At 56.2% G+C, this 19705-nt stretch overlaps 1 protein-coding gene across 1 annotated transcript in view; it reads right to left on the minus strand.

The window, feature by feature from the left end:
- Positions 1-3950: 3950 nt before the first annotated feature.
- Fibcd1 (fibrinogen C domain containing 1) overlaps positions 3951-19705 on the minus strand; it is a 33122-nt gene continuing 17367 nt past the window's right edge. Inside the window, exons 5-7 of the mRNA XM_057755832.1 lie at positions 12155-12251; positions 7749-7928; positions 3951-7346 (exon numbers count right to left, since the gene is read on the minus strand). Of these exons, the coding sequence (XP_057611815.1) occupies positions 7087-7346; positions 7749-7928; positions 12155-12251 (537 nt within the window). The 3' untranslated portion in view covers positions 3951-7086. The remainder of the gene's footprint in view (positions 7347-7748; positions 7929-12154; positions 12252-19705) is intronic.

The following is a 19705-nucleotide window of genomic DNA, read 5'->3' on the forward strand; positions in this document are numbered from 1 at the left end:
TTGGGTTCAATTTTCTATTATAATTATTGACTCCTGGGCCGTGGGCAGAGTTAGAATCAGTCATGTTTCAACTTGATAATGAGCAGGTCTAGTTGGTCTGTTGGGAAAGCCCACTGTCTCCCTAACTCAGGACGGGGAAATGGGTCTGGTGGTCCTTGTGTAACTGGGGAGGAGCCAGTGACAGGGATGGGGACAGCCAGTACCTACTGAGGTCACTGGACAGGACAGGCTTAGGGCTAAAGATTACCCACATGAATGGGCTCATCTTCAAGATAAGTTTGCTTATCTGTCTAGCAAACTGCACCCCACCACACAGCTGGAGTGGGGGCTTGGGGCTCAATTGGCCTCAGGGAAATGATTGCTTCCTGCACACAGCCATCCAACCCACCAACCAGAATGCCACCCCCAATTCCTCGGACTCAGAGCCACAGGGTTTGCCGGACCCTACAGCCTTCTAAGGGAGGGAGCTGAGTTGAAGGATCCTCATCACTCTGTATCCCCATGACTGTCCCACAGTCACTGGGTGCCCCCACACCTCTGCCTTGCTGGGAACTCCCTCATAGAGGAAGTCTGTCTTGCAGTGACCGTAGGTGAGCCAGACTGGGCTGGCTCGTCCTCTGAGGAGCCCCCTGAAGCTGGAATAGAAGGGAGAGAGCGTTCTTTCTAGAAACAGCTCCCTTGAAAACATTTCAAAGATGTGAGCTCAGTCAGAAACCTTCAAAAACAACAACAAAAAGCAGCCTGGCTTCCTACCCAAATCTGGCTTGCTAAGCCCCCTGGTCCCCAGGGGCTGGAGTAGCCGCCAGCCTGCTGCTGCTAAGGGGGCTTCCTCAGGCCCCAGTGGACAGCGTCCCCCACAGGGGACAGGCACGTCTCATTCCCTTTTCCCTATGGCATGCGTGAGGACCAAGGAATAGTCTTTGTCCTCAGAGACAAAGGCTTCCTTGCTGGCAGCTAGCGCTCACCTGTATTGGTGGGGCTTGGGCACAGGATGAAGCTGTGGGGAAGCTGTGGGTCTCCCACGATCCGCTCTCCCCCCCATGTGACTCCAGGTGTCATGCCTGCCTGCACCCAGCTCACCTGGAGAGCCCACTCTCGGGTCCCCTGCTGTACTCACTGTGCTGTGGGCTGTTCTCAGGAGGACAGGTGGATCCCTGGCCCCAGTGCCAGGCAGAGCTACTCGGGTCCTGGTCAAGTAGGCATGGCCCTGGGGTTTCCCCGCTTTATGCAGATCCCTGGTGTCATGGGCCCCAGCCCGCCTGATTGCTGTGCATTCCTGGCCCTAGGATTCCTTTGGGGTTGCTGGTGGTGAAGGCGGGGGCAGTGTGGGCCACAGGACAAAGACACAATGCAGACAGGATGTGGTCCAACGAAAGTGGCAGGCGCTGTCCTTTGGCGAGGGCATCATCGCCCGTGAGCTGTGGTCACAGACCCTGCAGACCTGGGTGGAGACATCAGTGCCCACCCTCGAGAATCCTGTGGTGCTGACCTTGTGGTCTCCCTGCAGAAAGGGCAACCTTTTTCACTGCTGGGGGACTGGGAGGGTCACAGATACCCAGTCCCTTCTGTAGGAAGGTGAGGTAGAGCCTTAGGAGAGGTGAAACTGGACAGGAATTCTTTCTTCAGAGGGGGCAGGTGATGGAACCCAGAACCAAGCAGCCCCTCTCCGGCTTCAGCCCTAGCGCTATTCCCAGTCCGTCCCACACGAATGGTGCACGCTTCTCTCACCACTCAGCCCCGTAGCTGGGCTGTTGCTGATGTCTATACATACCCCAGACTTGGTTGTGCATCCTGACATAAAGCCACGGGGCCTGCCCTTCTGAACCCCAACTGAGTGTGATAATATCCACCTCCTTAGTAGCTGTTGTGATAGCCTGGAGGCAGGGCATAGTGGTAGCTAGGTGTGGACCTGGGCAAAGGCATATGGTGGGTGGTGCTTCTCACCACCACTCCTCACCACACACCATGGCTTCTCTTCTGCAGACTCCATGACTGGGCGCTGTTCTTACTGGCCTGGCCTCACCACAGTGTGTCTAGGGAGGCTGTGTCACTGCCCCTCCATGGCCCATTCCTTTTACCAGAGACACCCTCTGGAAACCGCCCACTATGTCTGGCCACTACCCATTCCAGGGCACTACTCAGCCCAATTCTTCTGGTGACTAATGTCAGATGAGGCTTCAGCAGCTGTGGTAGGATGAACCCTTTCCAGACAGGACCCCTGGTGGCCAACCTGTTCCTCAGCTCAGACTGGGTTCCCCCATGTCATGCTGTGCCTCTCAGGCCAGGAAGCCAGCTCAGAAGTTTGATTTAGTCAAAGTCTTGGCTGGGAGGGCTGGCCAGACTCCCGGGGCACTTTCTAGGCTCACTTCTGGGCTCCTGCCAACATTGGTCTCTGATACTGGAGGCCCAGTTTCTTCAGCTACGGTCTGCCATCATGGATCCTGCCAGCAGCAGAAATCCAGAGCAGTGTGGAAGCTGGAGTTGAGAGTGTGTGCGGTGCCCTTGGGCAGCACGGGCCTCACCAAGGTCAGAGACTGGAGCTGAGGGTGCAGACGGTGCCCTTGGTAGGCACAGACCTCATCAAAGTCAGAGGCTGGAGCTGAGGGTGCAGATGGTGCCCTCGGGCAGCACGGGCCTCACCAAGGTCAGAGGCTAAGTAGAACAGGAAGCAGTTTTCCAAAAAGTTCTAAGGCTCCCTGGGTGATGGCCCTGAGGGCTCCCTTTTCCAAAAAGTTCTAAGGCTCCCTGGGTGATGGCCCTGAGGGCTCCCTGGGTGACGGCCCTGAGGGCACAGGGCTCCGATCCTGCCCATCTGAGATCGCCTACACCCTGACCTGTCCTTGCACATGGAGTGAGGGCTGGGACTGGGTTGAGAGGGCACATTCACCACAGCCAGTCTTGGCTGTACGCTGCAGGCACTGAGCCAGCCCCAGGCTCTTGGCTTCATCTGAACACGATTCCCTCCCAGAACAGGACCCAGCCTGAATGTCTATCCAGCTGCCATCTCAGGCAGCCGTGACCCTCTGAGATTGATGATGTCACTGCAGTCCTCATGTCGTGAAAGTCATGTGGACCCACTAAGTCCTGAGGATGGCATGACCAGCAGGATGCCCTCTTCACAGGCGTTCACCACCACACAGGCCCCACGACTCCCCACAGAGCCTTGGGGAGCTCTCTCCCCTCAGTACTGTGTACTGTCAGTGGTGTGTCCCCAAGCTCCTAGATAGTTCTAGAAAGTTCTGTGACTGGGTTAGTAAGACCTATCCAGATGGTTCTTGGAGCCACAGCCAGAGTGGTCCAGCTGAGGGAAACATCACGACAGTGGCCTAACAGTGTCAGGGAGCAGGCTAGAAGGGCAAGGCCCCTACCTGGGTGCTGTGCCTCCACACAGAGACAACCACCATGGGTTTCTGTGTCCTTTCCTCAGGCAACCCCATCTCTGTTCTCCAGCCCCGTGACCTGGAGTGAGCGCCGAGTGGACAGGACGATGAGGGTCTGGTAGGAGACCTGGACTCAGGACACCCCCACAGTGCAGGAGTGAGGATGTCCGACTGTCCCCTGCTGGTGTCTTCCTTCACCATGCAGCTCCTCCAGCATCGGCACTCAGCACTGCCTTTCATGAAATAACCTGGGTGGACTCAAGTTAAAGCCTCGAGTCGAGCTAAGCAATAATTAGTTCCTCGGAGGGCCAGTTCCTCAGAGCCCCCGACCCATCCCCTGTAGGAGCCCGTTCACCACCACGGCGACCCAGACTCCCAGACAGCCCTGCTGGGTGCAGATGGCAGGCTTTACCCTCACCTGCACCCCAGGTTCGGCTGTCTCTTCCTAGCCACCGAGAGCACACACACGCCTGGTAAGCCAAGCAGAGTGGCCCGAGAACACTGAGTGTCTGCCTGGCTCTGCGGTGACACTAAGTGGGACAGGACTAGAGGTGAATTTTGAAGCTGGCTCACCACAAGACTTTATTGCAGACAGGGACACACAAGACACCAAGTACACACCACCCCAAGTAGCATCGGCTCCACTCCATTTGCCCATGGAGTGTTGCTCTGACCCTCAGAGCTCTCCACCCCAGCTCCAGGGCCCCACTGTGCCCACCGACTTGCACACCTGCCCTGTTCATCACAGCTAGCCTCAGGTCGGACCCCTCCCCAACCCCCGGTTCCACAGCAGCCTGACTCCGAGTCTCTGGATTGATGGATCCCTGCAGTGATGGGGCCACCACACAGGGTCGGAGAGCCTTCCCTGGAGGCTCTCGGAGGCCCCCAGACCATTGGTTCCATGTTGTTTAGCACAGTTCTGGGCTCCAAGAGTCTTCTGTCAGCATGTTGCTCCTCAAATCATAGCACGGGATTAGGTCAGCCGTGGTCATTGCTCTTGCCCCTTGTCCACATCTCCTGCCTCAGGGCCAGCCATCTTGGTTGGAACTGGAAGGTCACACTGTCACTCACAGACTTTCTGGTCATCCAAGGCCCTATTCTCTCCCAGGTGTGCTTCTTGGGGACAGGACCTGCGGTGACCATGGCCACAGACTCCCGTGCTCCACCAAGAGGTGACAAGGATTAGGGGACAGGGAAGCGATGGGCACCAATGATGCTACTTCTGCCAGCAAACACTGGTCCCCATTCACATGAGCCACTGATGTCACAGGAGAGGCACACGGCTCTAACCTGATCTTCTGCCAGCCCAGGCTTCCGGGGAGGGGAGGATGCTGGCTAAGAGTTATCGGCATGACACGGGTGTAGCCGATTTGAGGCCTTCAGTGGAATCCACAGAGTCAGCTTGGGCTCAGAAAGAAGTTTTGATGGTTTGCAAGTTGAGACAGCCATGTTGCCAAGACTTAGGGTGGGGCGTCGGAGACCCTGCCCCAGAAGGAAAGCAGTGTGGCTTGGCCAAATGACATCATGGGACTCACTCGGGTCAATTTGACAATTCCATTTTCAAACCAATTATCAACCATTATCTAGTGTGTCAGTGACCACAGCCTGGTGATATTGTGTCTCAGTGGACTTGACTTGTCCCCCAAAAGTTTTACCACCATTCCTGCTTCCTGTGGGCACTCTGATCACGGGTGACAGCCATCTTGCACAGATATCAGACCAGTGAACTCAAGCCAGGGCTGGAGGCTGTGGCCCAGTGTGTGGAACAGCGATCTCATCTGCCTTTGGAGGGTGTACACTAGGAAGGTGAAGGCAGACCTGTTGACCTGGCCTCTCCCACTCTGAGGGGCTTTGTGCCCACTAAGACAATTTGGCAAAGCCACACTCCCTCAAGTACCCGCCTGGCCTGGGGGAGGGCTTGGTATCCCCAGGGCAGTGGTCGGGCTCTGAAGGGCTACTGTCTCCAATGTGACCGGACAGGGATACATGTCACCAGCTGCCCCCGTCAGGATGGACTTCAGCTCCTGTGTTCTGCAGCCCAGCCCTGGCCCGGAGCCCATGCCTCCCTCTCATGCTCACATCTGTGAGTCCGTTAACATCACACTCGCGGGAGTTTGTTTGATGACACATCAGAAAGTGCTCAGCACTTCTGAGCAGCGATGACAGCGGCGGCTGGCAGCAGCGGCAGCATCAACACCGGCCTCGGGGGTGGGTAGTGTCTGCCAGGCTCCACCTCTGTGATGAGACTCGATGCCAGGACAGAGAGGGAACGAGAAGGAACTTCCCTGTGTGTCCCTTGTCCTGTCAGAACTCTGGCTAACTCTGGGCTGGACCCACGTTTCCTGTCACCAACTGGGGACCAAGTAAGCAAAAACTGTCCTTGTCCAGTACCTAAGATGGCTTTGACCCTCACAGAAGACCCGAGACCCAACATGAGGGACTGAGCAGTTAGGACAGTCCATCAGTGGGATTCAGGCTTTGCTCCAAGTCTGGTGGAAGGGAAGGGCATGGGTCCCCGCCTGCCTGCCTGCCTGCCTGCCTGCCTGCCGGTGTCCCGTTCTCCTGCCAGAGGAGGGTCACCATTGCCATCCTACCTTCCAGCCTTTTCAAAGCTTCCCACAGAACGTGGAAGCTGCTCAGCTGCCAAGCAGGGCTGGGGCTGCAGCCTGTCTTCCTGGGAGATCACCTATAGGGGGCAGTAGTGGGGTGCAGGTCCAGGTGTTCAACCTGCTTGTTGCCTCGAGTCTCCTGCCCCATTAGGCCCTGATGGCAGTACCCATAATCACCAGCAGGGGGCAGCCTCTCTGCAGAGATGGCAGCCTTAGGCCCTGTTGAGTCCCAGGGTTTGCTCGCTTCAACTCTCTGACTTCTGGGAGGATACTAAGAGGCAGTCAGTGGAGGTTAGCAGAGCACAAGAGCCTAGCATAGCCCCACCCCAAGAGGCTCTCATTGGCTTGGGCCAGTCCCTCCCCTGCCCCAGAGGCAGGCAAAGTGGGACAGAAGCCATGGCTGCCATGCAGGAGGCCAGATAGACCTTGTCCCAGTGGGAAAAAGCAGGTGAGCTTTGAAAGCAGCCAGGATAGAAACTTCTCAGGTCTGCAGAGGCCCAGGGAAGGGTGACCTAAAGGACTGGCCTCGGACTTAGGACTTGAACTTTGTAGACAGCTGTGCCCAAGGCCAATTGTCCACAAGACAAAACCAAGCAATGTTCAGCCCCAGCTATTCGGGGTGTCTGATAAGAGGTGGGGTCTCCAGGCCCAGAGGGAGTGGGGCTAGAACAGGCAGGCATCACAAGGCCTGAGCCTTCCACTTGGGTCTGCTGGAGGGGTCTGGAACGCTGTTTGACCCCTGCTCTTGATGTTCTCATGAAGCCAGGGAAGTGGGGGAAGAGGGGGTGCTGCCCTGCCAGGAGGCAGCAGGCACAGCACAAGGGCCAAAGTTGGGGCAGGTGGAATTTGGGGTTGCCAAGTGCCAGTCCCACTGATAGAAGGGAGATCATGTTAGCTGATAAATAGGGAAGGAGTGCCACTGGCTCTGGGAGCTGAGTTTCAGGGCTGGCCCTAAGGCATCCCTGATGAAGAGCAGGTCAGCCATGCACAGGAGGGCAGAGAATGCTCTTGCAATGGCGGGCATGGAGCGGGCATGGGGTGAGATGTGCGGGGACTGGACATAACCAGAGGACACCAGGGCTGGGCAGGCTGTCAGCCTAGCGTTCCTCTCGGACCGGCCGGATCTTCATCTCTGAGAACTTGAGCGAATACTGCCAACCAGTCCAGGAGGACCACTCGACACCGTCGGCGTAGGAGGCGTGAGCACCACGCAGGTACTGGCCATTGAGGTTGGATGTGTGGCAGTTGCGGTACCACCAGGCCCCTCGGTAGAAGGCGGCACAGTTGTTCTCCGAGTGGTCGCTGTCCCGGTCCTTGGTGGTGAACCTCATGCCACTGTGCTTGAGAAGGGAGTCACCTGCATGGTACACACAGAGGTGAGAGACGCCCCAGAGCACCACCGTCCACCCACCGTGCAAGCTTGGGTGTGCATGTGTACCCAGGCAGTTCCCCTGCCAACCCCATACCACAGGCTGCTTCTACCCTCCTCCCAGCTCTCTGACGCTCCATTCCTTCTGAGGAAAGCCAGCCCAGGGGTCTCATCTACAACCTAAGGGCCCCACAGAATCCAACCCCAGGAATCCCCTGGCTCCAGCTCCGGACTCAGCTCGTTGCTCTGTGAAATGTGGAAATGTGGAAACTACCCAGGCTCCATAGGGTTGCGGGGTGAAGACACGATAGGACTTGAGTTCTAGATCCCGACCCCAGAGGGCAAAGGCCCAGCAGGCCACCTCTCCCTGCTGTGCACTGTAAGCCTCACCTGCAGTGCCTGAGTAGTCGGCCACCGTGAGTGGGTACCCATCCTCCTCAGGGTCCACAGAGAACAAACCCACGCCAAAGCTCCCATAGTGGGCGTAGGCAGTGCCATTGTCAAAGTCTTCTAGGTCCACATGAAGCTCATAGGCTGCTTGTGTGGTCAGGGCATGGATTCGCTTGAGCCCTGAGGAGGGGGAGGGGGAGAAAGATGGAGCAAGTCAAGGCATGCAGGGGATGCCCCTCCCACGCAAACGGAGCTGAGCGCCTATGCTCAGGACAGCTGCCAAGTGTGCTCTGCGCTCTGGGCCGCTCCCTTCTCCCTACAGGCGTGATTTTGGCAGAAGCAGAAGACTTAGTTGTCACGCCTGGTTTTCTGTGTTCACTTTATGGCGGGACGTGCTCTCTGATGCAGTGTGTGTTGGCATCTCACACACGCATGGCAATGCCAGGTGTCCCGCTCCACCTTAGTCTTTGAGACAGGGTCTCTCACTGGAGTTGGAGCTCACGGACGCAGCTTGACTGCCTGGACAGAGCTCCAGGGCCCCCTGCCCGTCTCTGCCTCCTCAGAGCGAGGATTACAGGCACATGCCACTGCACCTAGTTTTACATGGGTTTGGGGATCCAAATTCAGGTCCTCTTTGCTGAGCAAGCCATCTCCACTGTCCCCCAGTTGTAGAGGTGAAAGCTGGGAGAGAGTTGGTCAGAATTTGAAGCTCAGACAGGGGTGGTGGCACCCTCACCCTCACCTGGCCTCTGCGCCCTTGCATTTGCTGTTTCTCTACCGTCCCCTATGACCCTGTCACCATCCCGTGCAGCCATACTGACCCAGGCACCCTCTTCTTCTCCCATTCATCATTCTGGTTCTAGCTGGTTCCTTGTGAATTTCCCTGCCAGTTTAGTTCCCTAAACACAACTCTGCAGTCATTGGTTGCTGTGACCCCGGTAGGCACAGTGGGACCTGGTGTGGCATGTGCTCAGTAGCTGTTTCTCAGTTCACAGAGCAAAGGCAGCGCCTGCTTGCTCTGCTATTCCCAGGTCCTAGTTCTGCACAGCCCCACCCCTTCCTCCCTGCCTCTAGTTCTCCCTCCCATTTCCCTGCCCACTGGCCCTTGGGTCATCCCAGGGTCTCCCACAAACAGGGCACTTCCCTGCCTTCCCGATCAGCTCTTGATTAAGAGGGCATTTAATTAAGCACCTCACAGGTTCGCGGTGCCTATGGCGTTCCATCAGCCCCTCCCCATGGGCCGGTATTTGGGTTATTGTGTGTGCAGAAGTTTTGTGAACCCTTCTCGGCTCAGCCTTGGTCTCCTCGGCCAGGCAACCTACAGCCCATCACAGGGTCCCTGTGCCCTCTTTACCCCGCTCAGAGCAGCTGACTCTGTTCAGCCCAGAGACCTGCAGGATGCAAGGCTTGGGAGCTGCAAGAGCAGGCAATCCCACCACGTCCTGCCTCCCTGCCTGAGCTGCTACCCCAGAGCCGGCGGCATCCAGGCAAGCCGCTCTCTCTCTCTCTGGGCACGGCTTGCACACCTGTTGTGTGCAGAGGGCTGATGGATGGATGGATGCGCAGGCAGCAGGGGCAGTGACAACAGTCCCCACCCGGAAGCCGGCACCATTCTAAGAACCTCCTGCAATCAGGCACCATCAGAACGGGCTTAATTACAGAACCTCAGCACAGCCAGTGACTGAGCCCACTGCACGCTGCCCAGAACCGGCTGGTGCGGGGAAGGACGAGGCAGGGCAGGCACAATGATTCCCTATTGTACTGGACAGAGAAGGAAGGCTCAGAGAGGTGGAGTCCCCCAGCCGGATCACACAGCTGGCAAGCAGCAGAGCTGGGATCTGAACCCAGGCAGAAGGGCCCAGATTCTTTTCTTCAGGCCCAGCGAGGAGAGACTGCATTTCCCAAGGGGTGCTGAGAGGTGTCCTTTCCCTTTACTACATGGTCACCAGGGCTCAGAGACCTGCAGTCAGCATGCCACAGCTGGGATTAACAGCACTGGACTCTGGACACAGCTCACTAGTGCCTGCTGGGGCTGCTGGACAAGCTGCTGGCAGAGGGCGGGGCCTCTGAGACTCGTCTCTCTTAGTGCTCTCTCTCCTTGCCCCTCCTCAGACTCATATCTTACTTCAGGAAGCTCCAGCTCTCGATGACCTGGGATTTCTGCCTGCCATGTCTCTGACTCCCTGTACCCACAGTAACGCAAATGAATTGGGAGCTACGAGGCAGCCCAGTTGTCCCCCAGAGTGACAGGGGACCCAATACTGGTAGCACAAGTCACCCCAAGGCTCAAAGATCTGAATCTAAGACACAACACACACACACACACGCACACAAAGGGGCGGACTAGATGCCTCCGTGGGTAGAGGTGCTGGCTGCCAAACATGGCAACCCAAGTTCAATCCCTTGACACAGTGGAGAGCTGACTCCCATAAGTTGTCACCCGACCTCCACACACACTGTGGCACACACATGTGAGTGCACACATATACACACACAATAAACCGCAACAAATAAAATTAAATTAAAATACAAACAGAACAAAGAAATGGAATTTAAAAACATGGTAAGTAGTGCCTGAGGTATGACACCTGAGGTCAATCTCACATCCACTCATACACATAAATACACACATTCATACACCCACTCCACATACACACACAAAAATTACAACTTCAGGAAATAAACAATAGTGGGGAAAAAGCTAAGAGGGAAATTAATGGAAGCGGATGTGTGGTGTGCATCCGTAGCCATGGTATATAAAGAGCATCCATAAGTCAATAGGAACAGGGGAAGCCCCCAGTGAGAAGGTGACCGAGGGGCAGAGAAGCAGAGGTGAGGCCACAGGGAGGCTGAAGCCCTCCCAGTTGACATTCTTGTCAGGGCTCCTCGTCTGCAGAGCTAATCAAAGTCTTGCTTAAATGCTTCCTCCCCCACCTTCTGCAGCTGCTGATAGATTTCAATTAAGATGCCACAGAGCAGTGAGGCGCCAACCCTGATCCAAGCTTATGGGTGGGAAGCGGGAACAACGCCTCTAACTGGCTGCCACCGCTTTTTCCTTTCCTTGGGGTGGGTGAGGAGGAGTTTCCTACCCGACCGTGTTCACGGTCCCTTCTAAAATATCATCAGAGCATGCCACACTCTTCCCCTGGAGCCTGCCTGGGCTCCTCATACCCAGCTTATCCAGTGGGACTTGTGGCCCCACCTCTTGAACCTCAGGTTCATTGTCTGTAGAAGGGGATGATGGGAAGAGGACCGCTCTCCTAGCTGGTGTGAGGCCCCAGGGACCCATGTGTGGCATGAGCTCTCAGTAAACTCTGACCATGATTCAAATGGTATGTGGCCTCTCCTCACAGAGAGTCCCCATCTGTCATCAGGATGGGACGGGTCCTGCCCTTCTAGAGCCCTGGTCAAGGAATACGGATTTAACCGACGCTGTGGGTCAGCATGCTACTGACTTATGGGCACCCGTGTTCCTCCACCCTGCCATGGGTCCTGCCTTTCATATCACATGGGAGAACCTCCGCCCAGGATCTCGGCCCCTCAGGGGGTGTATGGAGTTGAAAGTGCTGTGTGGATTGGCCACTTGCATCCCCAACATGACCACTGATGACCCTCCAGCCCTCCTAACACCTGAGATGGGGCCCCTGCACGCACTAAGGACTGAGGGAGCCACCAGACAGCCCCCAGAGAGGTCAAGGCTTCTTGCTTCAGACAAAGGGTCCCTGGAACTGCCAGTCCCTACCTGGGCAGGGGACTGGGGAGCCTAGGCATTCTCCGTCCATCCGTCTCTTCTGTCTTCCCCATTCCTGATTCCCATGTGTTTACTTTGCACGTCAGCGTGCACTTGGAGATCAAAGGACGACTTGTGGGAACCAGCCCTCTTCTTCCACAGGAAAGTCCTGGGGACTGGACGACAGTTCTTAGGCTTGGGGCCAAGTAATTTATCTGCTGCCTTATTTCCCTGGCTATTGGTTTTTTATTACTATTGTTTTTGAGACAGGGTCTTAATATGTTGCACCATTTAGCCTGGAAATCCTATGCACACCAGGTTGGACTCAAACTTGTAGCAATCCTCCTGCCTCAGCCTCTCTAGTGCTGGGGTTACAAGCATGACTCATCATGTGTACGTGTTGTTTTTATTTTTCTCGCTGGTCTTGAAGGTTAAGGCCAGCACAGACCTGGAATTGGGGTCCTCCTGCCTCCTGGGTGTTAGGGCACTCCACCCAACTTTCTCCGTCATATTTAACAGCTCCTGCTGCAGGACCCACTTGTACAATGCTCTTCAGTTAGCTGGCTCTATCCTCATGGTGTTGATCTCTTGAACCTCCAGAGACTGGGATGGGATCCATTTACAGAAAGGCAAGGAGCAGGCAGAGCTGGAATGTGCCCAGCGTGGGGACACTTACCCAGCCAGTGCTCCCCTGTGAGCTTGCCAAAGCCCTCCCGGTATGCTTCCCAGCCTCGGAAGAAATTCACAGAGCCGTCCTCCCGGCGCTGAAACACCTGCAAGGGGAAGGGAAGGTAAGCACAGGAGCCACCGCCTCAGGACCCACGGCCCCTAGGCTCCCGCCCTTTCCCACAGGCTGCCCACAGGGATGGAGAGCGTGGGTGGGGACCAGGCCTTCCACTTCCCTCAACAGCTCCTGGCTCTGGGACATGGAGCAGATCAGGATCTCAGGAGCTTGTGTTAGCCAGAGGCAGGACTGACTAACCCACCACAGTTCCCTGGAATGTCCCTGCAAGGAGTCACCACGGGCAGGGCAGGAGGGTGGGGCGCCTCAGCTCCCAGGCCCAGCCTCCTTCTGCTGTGGGATGAGGGCGGGGCCTCGGGCTGTGGCTCAGCTGGTAAAATGTTCGCATGAGCTCTGGGGTTTGTCTCTGCCTACACCAGGCATGGTGGCATAGCCGTAGCAGGCAGAGGCAGGAAGAGCAGAAGTTCAAAGTCTTCTGTGGCTATGCCAAAAATCCAAGGTCAACTTGGGCTTCATGAAATGCTGTCTCACCTAAAAGAGACAAAGAAAGTTAGACACGGGGGGTGGGGGGGGGAGTATGCTTGGTTGCGGTTTTATAGGTGGTGTTGTCTGTTTTATTTTTGAGACAGGGTCTCACTTTGTATTCATCTACCCTGGAACTCACTGTGCAGCCCATAGCAATCCTCCTGCCTCAGCCTCTCAAATGCTAGGCACACACTACCAGAATCAGTCCATTCTCAAGTTTTTAAGCAACCCTTCACCTTGGCCCCCAGATTCCCACCTCTCACACTCCTGTGTAGAGACCAAATCACCAAGGGGTGTGGCCTGGGACTCCTGAATCCAAGCCACTTCTCAAAGGAGGCCCAGAAGCCCAAAACAGGCTTCGGGTGTGACTCGGGTACCAACCAGCCGCCGAGCCGCCAGAGCTGCCTCTGTTCTTTTTAATAACATTCTCCATTTGGGAGTGTGGAGTCCCATTGGTTAAATTGCCTTGAAATAAGGACGGTGCTGGTCCCGGCCGAGCTGACGAGTATTTACACGATCGCTGACAGTCCCGTTCCGGGGCCGCCGGGCCCACGCTGCCTTTCTGTTTAACAAGCCTTTTCCTGCTCATTTGCAGAGGCAGCGCCTACTTGCCTCCATCTGTGTCTGCGTCTGATGTCAGAGCTCTGGCTGCCACTTTCATTACTAAGCAGCCCGGTTCCGGCAGCTCGGAACCGCCCAGGTGCCCCGGCAGAGCAGCGGCGTCTGCTCGCGAGAAGCACCGGGTCCCCAGGGACACGTCAGTCACAGGCAGTTGGGCAGCTCTGACGTCACGGGCTGGGGGAAAGATGACACTTTTTTCCTACTGCCCCGACCTGGTCCTGAAATTTGAAGTCCTCAGGAGGGACCCGCTGGATGGAAGGAAGTTCGATAAGGCTGGGGAGATCTGAGCCGTGTGGAGAGCCGTATTGACGGCCCGCACATTGGGACCCTGAGCACGCGCCCTTTGAAAGGCTTAATCCTGGCAGAAGCTTAGGCCCTCTGGAAGGCGAAGGCGGCAGGCGGACTGCTTCTGTTGGAGGAGGAGGAGATCAGCGGGAGCCGCAGGCTGGAAGCCCCTGGCAGGCTCACCTCCTACTGGAGGCCCTAGGGCCCCCACCCCGGGGATTCAGTCCAGTCAAATGAAGGAGTTGAGGGTCTAGACACCAGAACGTGGCTGCTGCACAGCCTCTGATAACAAATCCTTTGCCTCTCTAAACCTGTTTTGTCATCCATGAAAGACCATGCATGGGCTGTGAGGACCCACGGGTGTGGATAGAGGCATAGTAGGTGTGCCGTCATGGCTAGCTGGGCAAACATGAGCCGGGTAGACCTGGCCACAGTCCGCTTTGCTGCCCTCTCTGTCCTACCCTGATCTCTCTGCCCAATGCCAGTCCCGCACATCTCCTTCCCAGCCCTCCTGTGTGTGCTTATTGCTACACATCCAGTCCCAGTCAGATTCTCTGGGAAAATAAAGTCCACAGCACACGGTCCAGACTCTGCCCTCAGGGACCTTGGGGTAGGAAAACGCAGACGGGCTGGTGTACAGGGTACTCTTGACCACCACATGCAGGACACAGAGCAGAGGAAGAATAGGTCTGCACAGAAACATGCAGCTTCCCGCAGGGCAGAGTCCTGGCCCTTACCCTGGCCTCCCCCGTAGTTCACAGCATCCCAGGACCTCCACAAAGGACACCTTGCCTAAAGTGAAATGAGAAGTGGGGTGCCAGACTTCCAGTTCCCCCTTACACCCAAGGAATGAAATACTAGTGGAGACCAGACAGGGAGGCCTGGTGTGGAGAGGGATGTCAGAGAGGAAAGAGCACCTCCCACAGGCCCAGCTCAGGCTGCAGGTTGCAGTGAGGCCCGCTGAGCCCCGCCTGAAAGGCAGAGGGACCACTGAGGTTTCTGGATGGAGCCTCCCAGTTCCGCACCCCATCCCCAAGGAGCTCAGAGCTGGGGGCTGGCCCCAACCTCCTCTTCAGATACACTGCAAGGGCCACAGTCCCAAGTTCCTGATCCTGCCTTTTCCTAACCCTAAAGGACACAGAAGGGAGCGTCCAGGCCACAAACCCAGATGGTGCTGAGACCATCACTCCCCTCCGTGGCACCTGCTGTTCGCCAGATTCGTCCTCCAACACGGACAGGGTCTGTTTTCCTCTGTGTTCTGTCTGTTATGGAAGGCGGAAGCGGGGACAGTGGCAAGGTAGTGGCTCACATCCTCAGCCACTGTCCTACCGCTGTCTCAGCTGTCGGCCACCACACTGTCCCCACTGCACCACGGACTCTACCTGAACGGTCACCTGGGGCAGACACACACACCCTGGGCCCACCAAGGCCTCTTGCTAACTTTCTATCCAGCAAAGGGGCACCGAAATTAAGAATGGCCAACATTAGCCAGGTGGTAGTGGCACATGCCTTTAATCCCAGCACTCGGGAGGCAGAGGCAGGTGTATCTCTGTGAGTTTGAGGCCAGCCTGGCCTACAAGAGCTAGGTGCAGGACAGGATCGATAGCTATAGAGAAACCCTGTCTCAAAAAGCAAAAGAAAAAATAAATCAAAAACCATTCTCATTAGATTGTTAGATTTGACCCTGAAGAAACCAGGGTTGACCTGGGGAGATAGATCAGTTCAGAGTTGCTGGCCTTGTAAGCATAAGGCCTGAGGTCAAATCCCTAGCACCCATGTAGGAAACTACGCATGGCCCTATGCGCCTTTAGTGGCTGCAATGGAGGACAGAGATGGCATCCCAGGAGCTTAATGGCCAGTCAGCCTCGGAGAAACAAGTTTCTGGATCAGTGAGACATGGGAGGCAACAGAGAGAGACATTGTGTCCCCCAAGGGTCTCACATCACAAGCATTGGCATGCACACCCACAAATCTGTGTGAACACACTATGCACTTGTATGCACACATATATACACAAAGCCAAGGCAAGTGTGAGGGCACTGGCTGTGGAGGAGAGACAGTGGATCCCTGGGGCTGAATGGCTTATCTTCCCTGCTTGGCAAGCTTGATGACAAGGTCTCAAATTAAAAACTGGGTATGGTAGCACACACCTTTAATCCCAGCACAGAGGTAGGAACTCTGTGAGTTCGAGGCTAGCCACAACTACATGGGGAAACCCTATCTCAAAAAGAAAAAAAGAAAAAAAAAGGAACACAGAGCATCAAACATTGTTCTCTAGCCTCCACGTGTGCTTGCACACACACATGAACATGCATACACATAAACAAAGAAACCCTAGCACTTGCCAACTTGGGCATTGCAGTTGGGCTGAGATACGCTGTGACCCACCTCTTGAGGGGCCCCTTCCCCCCGCCATGACTTTGGAGATGGAACTTTGAGATCTTCGGGTCAGGGCTCAGATGTTCACTTCCCACCCTCACACCTGGACGCACAGTTTACACTGGACGCCAAGGCTGCGGGGGAATATGTCGGCTGAGCCGTTTCCCACTGCGTCCTCTTCTGTTCCACTCTATTCGATTTAAAAAAGCAGCGTTGATCGCAACCCCAGGAAATTGATTTCGCCACCTGCCAATGGATCCAGGCCCACAGTTTAAGAACCGTTGCCGTCAAGTTCCTGGGTTCTGCCAAGGGCCATGCAAGCCACAGGTCAAATATCGAGTGACTGAGTGTCCCCGAACTCACGCTGACACCCCCTGCCGCTCAGTACATAGCCTGACAAATCCCCAGAGGTCCATGTGGCTCAGGCTAGCCAGGTGGACAATACCAGGTGCCGGGCACACGGGAGTGCTTCGTCAGGCTCTGAGGCCCAGGGCAGACTGCAGTTGTGGCTTTAGAGCTCTGGAAATCAGCTGGAGTTTAGTAACAGCGACAGGATGTGGGTTTTAATTAGAAAGCGAGGATCAGCTGGGCAGGAGGATGCCAGCCACGGGCCTGGAGTGTCCCGCTCCTTCGGCCCCAGGCCTCCCAGGTAGACAGAGGCCGAGGAAGCCAAGGCCAGAAGCAAAGTAGTTATTGATCAGCTCTGGGCCTGCACTGGGTGTTGGCCCAGCTCCTGGGCTTCACTTGGCTTCCGGCTGGAAGGCGACTGAGAAACACTCACCGACGCCGGGGCCTCCTGGGCCGGTGCCATGAGTGGGAAGGCAGACAAGCGCGTGTTTTCTTGGTTCGGATTCTTAAAACCCGGCCTCCTACCGCCACTGGCGCAGCTTGGAAGTACCACCCAGGGGCTCTGCCAAGGAGGCATGTGGTCCACATGGTCCTACAGACGGTGCTGGGTGATTTCAAAGCAGAATCAGCAGCTACACCCGATGCAGTCGGCTGCTCCGGGAGGTTCAGCAGAGCCAGAGGGGCCACATCAACACGACAGTGCCTCCTCAGCCTCCTTCTCCACAAGCCTGGGCCTGGTGGAGGCTCCAGAATAACCCTGCCTGGCCTTCTCCATGCCTGCAACAGTACCAAGGACAAGGAGCTGGTATCCTACGTATCCAACAGATCGCACGGATCTCATACCACAGCCACAGCGGGGGGGGGGGGGGGGGATGTCTCCCATCTAGCAGTTGGCTAGACCAACGGGAAATGTGGGTGACCTTTGGAGTTTGAGGTGCTCAGAGATTGAAGATGGCAGGGCACTCCCTGTGGAGATGTCCTGTGGTCCTGGTGGATGAGCAACTCAGCCTGCACACCTGGATTCCAGCTATCTCTCAGCTCCAGGGAGCATTCCAAGGTAGCACCCAGGGGCTACAGTACTACAGCCTCACCTCAATCACTTCCCAAGTTCCGGCTTCTCCCCCGGAATCATGGCTGCCACGGAGCCTGATGTGAGCTGTCAGACATGGAGGAGTACAGAACCCAGAGAGCTGCCAGTTCCCAGAGACAGGCACACACAGGCCCACAGACACAGCACAGCTGCATTCAACCTCTTGGGCCTGTGCCTCAGTTTCCTTGTCTATTACATGGAGATTCTAACAGCCCTATGCCCCGAAGTTTATATGAGGAACCAGAGTGCTTGTTCAAGAGCCAGGGACACAGCTTGGATGGTAGAGCACTCACCTAGCATGCGTGAACAAAGTCCAGGGTCCATCCTCAGCACCTGGGGGCGAGGAGAAGCACCCCAGAAACCCCAACCCTTGGGAGCTGGGGGAAGGAAGACCAGAAGTTCAAGGTCATCCTTGGCTACAGAGCCAGCCTGGGCTACATGAGAGCCTGTCTCAAAACCAAAACAACAACACACACACACACAGTGCTAGTGCACAGCATTGAGCACCGTTCAAGGATGCTCTAAGCAGTTAGGAACCCCCTCTGTGGGAACCGGGGTGTTCAGGGAGACAGCTGTGCTGGGAAATACACTGGGTGACTTGAAGAACCAGAGGATGGAAGGGTGTTCCCCCACAGGCCATGATCCTGGGACAGCGGTGGTCCCCTAAACCTTAGAATGTCTCCGGGGGAGGGGGTACTTTTGATCTTCCTATTCTGTGGGGCTGGGGACAGAAAGGGGCCTCAGCCAGCCTCCCAGACCTGCCCAGTAGGTGATTCTGGGAGTAGAGGCAGGAGGAGCCAGGGAAAAGCTCAATTCTTCCTTTGCAAGAACAAAGAACTTGGAGGAATCCCTAAATGTGTCCTGCCTCCACGGAAGGCTCTACCCGCTTCCTGGGGCTTTCTGACTTGGGATAAGTTCTGAAACCTAATCTTTCTAAGCCATGTTTCCCTCTTCTTGAGCTCCTTCCTTGCTCCTGAAGATGAACCAAAGTCAGCAAGAGCTGAGAGCACACAGTAGGTCTGACAACTGCCCCAAACCAACTGATAGCACATAGTAGGTCTTACAGATGCCCCCAAACCAGCTGATGGCACATAGTAGGTCTGATTGCCACCCCCAAATCAGGCAATGACACACAGTAGGTCTGATCACCACCCCCAAACCAACTGATGGCACACAGTAGGTCTGATCACTGCCCCCAAACCAGGCTAATGGCACACAGTAGGTCTGATCACTGCTCTCAAACCAGGCTAATAGCACACAGTAGGTCTGACAGCTGCCCCTCCAAAACCAGCTGCTGGGTCCAGAAGGAAACGGCCCACTCCTTGTTTGTGACTGGAAATGGTACCCCCGAACTTGGCACCCTGCCACATCTCTCGGGCTTGGCAGCCGCTGCCTGCCAATTCTGGCAAAACACTGCTCTGAGCTGCCATTTGTCAAGTGCTGTGCTGAGCGGTTCACATGTGGCGCCCCATGGACACCGTGCGCTACCCGATGGACACCAGTGTTGGGGAACTTGCCCTGCTATGGGTGGAGGCAACCTTCTCTGCTAGATCAAGAGAATAGGAAGGGGTGGGTACCAGTCTCTCCAGTCACTGTGAAGGTGGTGGGCTCTGGGCAGCAGCATGGGGACATTTCTGGGGCCCATTGATGCCACAGCAGGTCACTGGCTCTCCTGAGGGGAGAGGGCTGGCCATGGTCTCCCCTGCTAGTCTGGCGGCCTGGCCTCCCCAGCACAGGGTCCCCTGGAGCTTTTCATCTCTCTCTGCACTGTCTGCCTGCCAGGATCCTTTGAAGTTCTACAGGGAGGGCAGGACATTCCTCCTGCCCCACAGCCTATGGAGGAGAGAAGAGGATGTAGGGAAGGGGGGCTTCCTCTTATATGGAGCCAATTAAAGGCACATCTGAACCCGTGACCCCTCTCGCTCAGTGGGAAAATGCCCGGTGGAGCAGGCTGCAGAGCAGGAGGGGTCAGCGAGCACCAGCCAGGTGGGGTGGGATGAGGAGTGTGTGTGCCTGTGCACCAGCCAGGTGGGGTGGGATGGGGAGTGTGTGTGCCTGTGCACCAGCCAGGTGGCACGGTGGGATGTGAGTGTGTGTGCCTGTGCACCAGCCAGGTGGTGTGGGGTGTGAGTGTGTGTGCCTGTGCACCAACCAGGTAGGGTGTGATGGGGAGTGTGTGTGCTTGTGCAACAGCCAGGTGGGGTGAGGTGGGGTGTGAGTGTGTGTGCCTGTGAATG

The sequence above is a fragment of the Chionomys nivalis genome, chromosome 22 (assembly GCF_950005125.1).
Source record: "Chionomys nivalis chromosome 22, mChiNiv1.1, whole genome shotgun sequence".
In the NCBI taxonomy this organism is placed as follows: domain Eukaryota; kingdom Metazoa; phylum Chordata; class Mammalia; order Rodentia; family Cricetidae; genus Chionomys; species Chionomys nivalis.